General features: G+C 49.6%; 1 protein-coding gene across 1 annotated transcript in view; it reads right to left on the bottom strand.

The window, feature by feature from the left end:
- kpnb1 (karyopherin (importin) beta 1) overlaps positions 1–6,572 on the bottom strand; it is a 32,746-nt gene that overhangs the window by 11,869 nt on the left and 14,305 nt on the right. The window contains exons 8-20 of the mRNA XM_015061195.1: positions 5,435–5,545; positions 5,250–5,351; positions 4,952–5,176; positions 4,690–4,881; positions 3,612–3,742; positions 3,037–3,184; positions 2,893–2,964; positions 2,674–2,818; positions 2,511–2,593; positions 1,625–1,732; positions 1,308–1,451; positions 601–706; positions 262–376 (exon numbers count right to left, since the gene is read on the bottom strand). Coding sequence (XP_014916681.1) covers positions 262–376; positions 601–706; positions 1,308–1,451; positions 1,625–1,732; positions 2,511–2,593; positions 2,674–2,818; positions 2,893–2,964; positions 3,037–3,184; positions 3,612–3,742; positions 4,690–4,881; positions 4,952–5,176; positions 5,250–5,351; positions 5,435–5,545 — 1,682 coding nt within the window. The remainder of the gene's footprint in view (positions 1–261; positions 377–600; positions 707–1,307; positions 1,452–1,624; positions 1,733–2,510; positions 2,594–2,673; positions 2,819–2,892; positions 2,965–3,036; positions 3,185–3,611; positions 3,743–4,689; positions 4,882–4,951; positions 5,177–5,249; positions 5,352–5,434; positions 5,546–6,572) is intronic.

Raw genomic sequence — 6,572 nt, 5'->3', positions numbered from 1 at the left:
ACACACACACGCAGATTAACACACACACACAGATTAACACACACACACACAGATTAACACACACACGCAGATTAACACACACACACACACAGATTAACACACACACACACAGATTAACACACACACAGCAGCCCAGAGGTTCTGACTGCAGCGGGTCTCAGATGTTGTGGTCTGGTTGTGCATCACACCGTCAGAGTGGTGCATGGTTTCTCCTCACCGACCCGGTTCCGGTTCTGGTCCCGGTTCCGTCCCGGTTCTTACCCGATGAGTCCGGCGGCGTTGGCCACCACGCCATCAGAGTGGTCCTCGTCCTCGGCGATGTGGTGGATGAAGGACAGGATGAACTCCACGCGCGGCTGAACCAGCATCACGTCGGCTGCAGGGGGGACACAGGTCAAAGGTCACACAGAGGTCAAAGGTCAAACTCAGGTCAAATTTAGCTTGTTGGGTCCCGCAAAACCGGGAAGCTGTTGGGTTTGGGCCGGAGCCCGGAGCTTCCCGGGTGAAAACGACCCGGTTTCTCTGCGACGGCGTAAATCCTCCTGCTGGGCTGCAGACAGGAAGAGGAACCGCCGTCGCCGGACAGGAAGTGGGCCTTACGGTGGACGTTCTCCTGGTCGCCCTTCAGGCCCTGGATGATGCCGGTGTAGGCCTCCAGGCAGCCCTCCCTCAGCTCGTTCAGGTAGTCCACCATGTCGTAGTCCGTCTGGAACAGAACCGGATCAGAACCTCAGGAAAAATCAAGAAACTTTTGCAGCATGAAAAATGATAAACTTAACGGTTTGAGTCACCATCATTTATTAATGATCCTTTATTCCACCGGTCAACGTTTCACACAAGAACTGATAAAAACCCAATAATGTTGTTTAACATGAAGCAGAAACGTTTTGATTCAATCGATGTGATGCCAGCCGTTAGTCATAATTAATATTCCTCACATTGATCCAAACAAACCTTCCTGCTCCCATCAAACACAATTTACAAAGAAAAAAACTGCAAACAAATCTCAAAATGTTTCCTGGGATTCAGCAAACAGAAATAATATTTCTATATAATTATAAAACAGGAATAATTCTAAATAACAATAATAGGAAAGTATCTGGTTTCAACAGTAAATACTGTTTTCCTTTTAATCAGATGTTAGGACTTTATTACCAACATGAGCAGTTTGAATATCAAGAACTTTCAAGGATGTTTTACAGAGATCAAGGACTTTCCAGACCTTGAAAACACCTAATTGAAATTCAAGCATTTTCAAGAATTTCAGTGACTCATGACGGGCCGAGCCCACAGCCAGGTGAGCTCACCTTGTCCACCTGCGCCTGGCTGGCCTGCTGCAGCGTGTCCAGGACGATGTCCAGGTACTTCTTGAACTCTCCTCCGATGGCCAGAGCGATGTCTCCGAACGCAGAGAGGATCTGCGGCTTCACCGACCGATGCACGTTCTCGTTCTGCAAACACAGACGCAGCGATCAGACGGTTCTGCCGCACGCCGGAGGCTTGGCGGCGTTGCCACGGCGACAGTGGTCTCAGATAGACGTGGAGGGTGTGCATCACGGTCAGAGTGGTGCATGGAGTATCGTCACAGACCGAACAGAAACCGGGCCGGCCCGGCGCCGCTCACCCCCAGGTTCTCCAGCAGCAGCTGCATGATCTCGTCGCAGTAAGGCAGGATGTTGGACTGCAGCGCTCGGCACAGGTCGCACACCAGGCCCACCGCCGCCAGACACACCTGCAGCACAGGACAGGTAACTGGAGCGCCGCCACGTTTTCATTTCTACATTTTCTGATGGATTTAAAACTCAACCTGATTAAAATGTTTTCTTGTCTACATTAACATCTTTTCAGCAACAAAAATGAATTTGCTTCGGACTGGAAGGGCAGATTCAGGAAGTTTGCATAAATTTGTTGGAAGCTGATTGGCTGAGCAGATCGGTGGCCAACCAATCACAGCTCAGCAGTAGAAACTCCCTCATCACTGGGCAGAAAAACGTAAAAATAAATGCAGTAATAAATAAATCTGGAAATTAAATTTGACATATTTCCATATGTATCTCATATTAATCATTTTCAATTTTGTTCATATTTAAACTATTTTTTTCATCATTTAATTATTTTCTAATTCTAGTTTTATTTTCTGAGGTTGTCCCAATTTATTTAGTTTGAAAATAAATTGTTATGTTGAATTTCCTCCCATATTTATTTACATATTCATTAAGTTAATTTTGGCAGGATCAGTCCTCCGTACTGATCTGCAAATTAAATTATGGGGGAAAAAAACAAAAAAGCTAACAGACGTTAAACCAACAGCGTTGAGTTCAATGGAGAAAAGGTGGAAACTAAATCTGGTGAATCTTTTTATTCTGATTAAAAACACATCATTTATTTTATATTAAAGATAAACGTCAAAGGAAACCCGAAAGCGTTCTGATAAAGGATGACATGATAAATCAGAGGAAGTAAAAACGCCTGAAGCTAACGGCTGAGCTGAGGCTCCGCCCCCTTCCTACCTGATACTCGGCGTAGTTCTTCAGTCCGATGGCCAGGAACGGCTTGAAGGCATCCATGTATTTCTGGAAGTCGCTCCCCAGAACTGAAGTGAGCGGCAGAGACAGTGATGTGTGTGTAGCAGCGTTAGCGTTAGCATTAGCATGAGCAGCGTCTCCCGCCTACCTTCCACCAGCGTGGACACGGCCATCAGCGCGTCCTCCTGCACGCCGCCGGAGCCCGCCGTGCTCTGGAACATCCTGAGCAGAGACGCCATCACCACGTCGGAGATCTGCAGCGCGTCCTGGTGCTGCACCTTCCGCAGGACGTTCTGCAGGGACAGGAAGCGCTCAGCACTCCTTCACAATAAAAGCGACAGCGGCCGAGCTGGGCGGCGGGCCTCACCTGCAGAGTGGCGCAGAGCAGCGACTGCAGGTCGTTGAACTGGATCCGGTCCGAGGTGCTCTGGATGTGAGACTGCACAGGAAGGCGGCGTCAGGCGGCCGTCCTTTCACAGTAAAAGCCCGAGCGGCAGCCGGCAGGACTCACCTCCATCTGCAGGACCTGCTGCAGCCGCTCCATGATGACCAGCGTGGTTTTCTGCACCGCTGGGTAGCAGTCCTTCGCACTGTTCTTCACGATCTCCATCAGAGCCTCGTAGGCGGCCGAGCGCAGGTTGTTCTGGTGGCCGTCGGGTCTGGAGAGGAACCAGAACGCAGCGGACATGTTTCCTCACGGCAAAGACGCTCAGGGCAAAGGGTCAAAGGGCGAGGGGTCGGATTTAATTTGATTCATCATCATATATTTATTACCGCTAACGTCTTCCTGTTTTCTACAGAAGAAACTAAAACATCTTCTGTTTATCTGCTGAGATCTGAAAACTAAACACTAAAAGACATTTTAGGGAATTCTAACTGAAGTTACATTTTCCAAACTTTTCTTATTTTAGGTCAGGCACTGAAAAAAATAGTTTTGTTGTATGAAAATATCAGGTTTACACTGTAAATAATGTTTTCCAATTTAGGCTTTAAATTAGATCAAAACTTTCCAAACCTCAGAAACAAATCATTGAAATTTAAGAGCCAGAAGAAAAACCCGGTAGAACCCGGTAGATGCGCTCCTACCTGTCCGTGGTCTCCAGCAGCTTCTGGACGATGATCTCGAAGGACGAGGACAGGCAGTAGGTGCTGGGCTCCTCCTGATCCTCGGCGGCGTCTGTGGCTTCGTACGCCGCCTCGGCCAGAGACGAGAAGGCCTGGAGGAGAGCAGAGGACCCGTTAGCCCCAAGGCGGTCCGGTCCAAAGCAGAACACGAACCGGATCTGAAACAGTCTGGTTGTGTTAACAATTGGCATCCAGGCGCTGCGGCCATCGTTCTTCTATACATCAGGCTAACATTTAAGCTTTAGCGCATTACGTTGACGACAGCTAAAACCAATGCTAGTCATCGTTAGCGAGCAGCGTTTGCCCCCCAGCCGGGGGAGGGGGCGGGGTCTAGCACATGTGACATCACAGAGGTATGAACACGGTGTTTACCAGAAGCTAAGGCTAAAGCTCCATCCTGAGCCAATCAGAAGCTGCGGATGCTGAAGGCCAGCGCCGACATCTGCCTCAGGACACGAACACTTAAAAACTGGAAATGAAACTTTATTGACTTATTTGGAGAAAGTTTCATCAACATGAATATTTCCACTAAATAAGAGATGGAGGAAAATCCAGTGAAGCTCCTTTCAGGCTAACCGAGTTAGTTGTTCTTATATTAGACAATTAACTGAATCTCACATTTGTTTGTTACTTATTAAATATATTTGTCCCATTTGAAGTTTGTTGTGATGTAAATTCAGACCAACGAGGTCATTAGTCCAAGTTCAGAAAATAAAGCGGCCGAACCCGCCCTCGTTTAAACACACCCGTTGCCATGGCAACCGTGTGCAAGCCGAGCAGAGATTACGTTAAAAACAAAACATTCAGTCCGTTACGATGTGATTATCAATCAGTGATTATTAATAATCGCTAGCGGAGGATGAATTAATCTCCTGCTCTGATGCTCAGTTGGTCTTTGGCTCAGTTTTCACCTCACCAAGACCCAAATGAGTCGTTACTCTGAACGTTTGGTTGATTTTTCTTAAAGTTACAAATGCTTTGGGTCTCAGTTTGCTGCCTATCGCCCCTCCGCTGTGGAGGAAGTGATGTCACGGCTCACCCAGCAGACGTTGGAGGCCACCCTGGGCTCGGCCCCCAGGCCCTCGATCAGACACTGCAGCAGAGGCGCCAGGTAAACCTCGTGGATGGCGGCTTCGGGCTGCAGCTCGCAGATGCGTCCGACGGTCCAGGCCGTGGTGTCCCTCACCACCACGCTGGGGTCCTTCATCAGCTCGATCAGGGTGGGCATGGCCTGCAGGGGGCAGCGCGGTCAGACCAGCTCCGCCGAACCGGGCCGACCCGCGGCGGCGGCGGCGGCTCACCTGGATGACGAGCGGTTTGAGCTGGTTCAGGTCAGGCCCCTCCAGGATGGAGCCGAACGCCATGATGGAGGCGTCCCGGTACCGCCAGTCCGGGTTCTTGATGTTCTCCTTGATGAAGGGCAGGACGTGGGGAACCACGTCGTCCTCGCAGCAGGTGGCCAGCAGCATCAGACACACGCCCGCCGCCTTGCAGGGGTTCCAGTCGTCGTCGTCGTCGTTCTCGTCCTGCGGACACACGACGCACCGTCAGCGGGGCCGACTCACACTGAGCGCGTGCAGACGGGCAACGGGGCGGCACCTGCTTGGCCAGCGTCTGGGTCAGGATGGGGACCAGGTACTGCAGCGCTCCTTTGGCGTAGAACTTACTGGTGTGCTCAGGGGGCCGGCCCTGCTCCGAGGCCTGCGATTGGACGAGGAGACAGGAAGAGGCGGTCAGCGGCGTGGAACTGCACGGCGGCCTGACAACCATGAAAACAAACGCACCTCTGAGGCCTCGATGGCCAGGTCCATCTCCTCGTCGCAGACGTTGGACCAGAACTCGATGCCCTGCAGCGCCACCTCGTCGATGTCGCTCTTCATCGCCTCGATGGTGATCTGGACCAGAACACAGCGTCAGGGTTTCCACCTGAGGGGGGCGCCAACCTCCAGTCTACGAACAGAACCTGTCAGGTTCTTCAGCCCCTCAGCGCCACGTTCAGCAGGAAATTAAAGAACTTCCTGTTAATTTATGGCAGACGTTCCTGCATTGAGAATATTCAGCAGGAAGTTCTGGTTCTGCAGGCAGTAGAACCAGAACCAGAATGCAGCTGTAATGAAGCCTGCCAGCAGGGGGCAGTAGTGAGCCAGTGACAGGAACACATGGACCTGGAGTTATCTGCCTGTACAGAGGCCCAGTTCCTGATCCGGTCCGGTTCTGAGGCTGAACTAGTGATGGGTCTGACAACACCGATGCGTCGGCGCATGCATCAAGCCCAAAGACCAAAACGTGTCGGTGCGCGTGTTGGTCATGTGACCAATACAGGAACCGTTTTCAAATGACAGCAACGAGCCAAACTGTGTTTATAAGGGAGAGAATCTGTCAGAAGCATTGGCCAAACAAATTATTGACCTTTTACAGCGTCACCTATGGAGCAGCCTGAAATAAAAGGTTTCCTCAGTGTGGGAACATTTTGATCTTATATTGGAAAATAAATTTGTTTTCATTTTGTTGTTTCATTCGGTTCTTGTCAGTTTCTACTTGATCTGAATCCAAATTCATCTGAAACTCTTCGTTTACTTTCATATGTTCTGCAGGTTAAACGTCGCATGTGTTTGACTAAACTGTCTTATTTAAATAAATCCTCCTCAATGCTGAGGCATCATGAGAATCAAGTCCCAGATAAACTCAGATATGCAGCCGTTCTACAAATTACTGTTGCTTTTTATAAATAATTTCATATACAGTGATCCTTCGCTGTAACGCGGTTCACCTTTCACGGTTTCGCTGCTTCGCAGATTTTTTTATGCAGTTTTTTTTCAGTCTCCGCGCTTCTTCTCTACCTGAGTGCCAATAAAGTTACGGTATTTAATACAGATTGGAAACTGAAACTTTGAATGCCAGCTTTAAAAAACTGCGGCCAGA

This window comes from Poecilia latipinna, unplaced genomic scaffold (assembly GCF_001443285.1).
Source record: "Poecilia latipinna isolate Pla-1442-1.1 unplaced genomic scaffold, P_latipinna-1.0 Scaffold1787, whole genome shotgun sequence".
NCBI classification, from domain to species: domain Eukaryota; kingdom Metazoa; phylum Chordata; class Actinopteri; order Cyprinodontiformes; family Poeciliidae; genus Poecilia; species Poecilia latipinna.
This window is presented reverse-complemented; position numbering and strand designations above follow the sequence as displayed.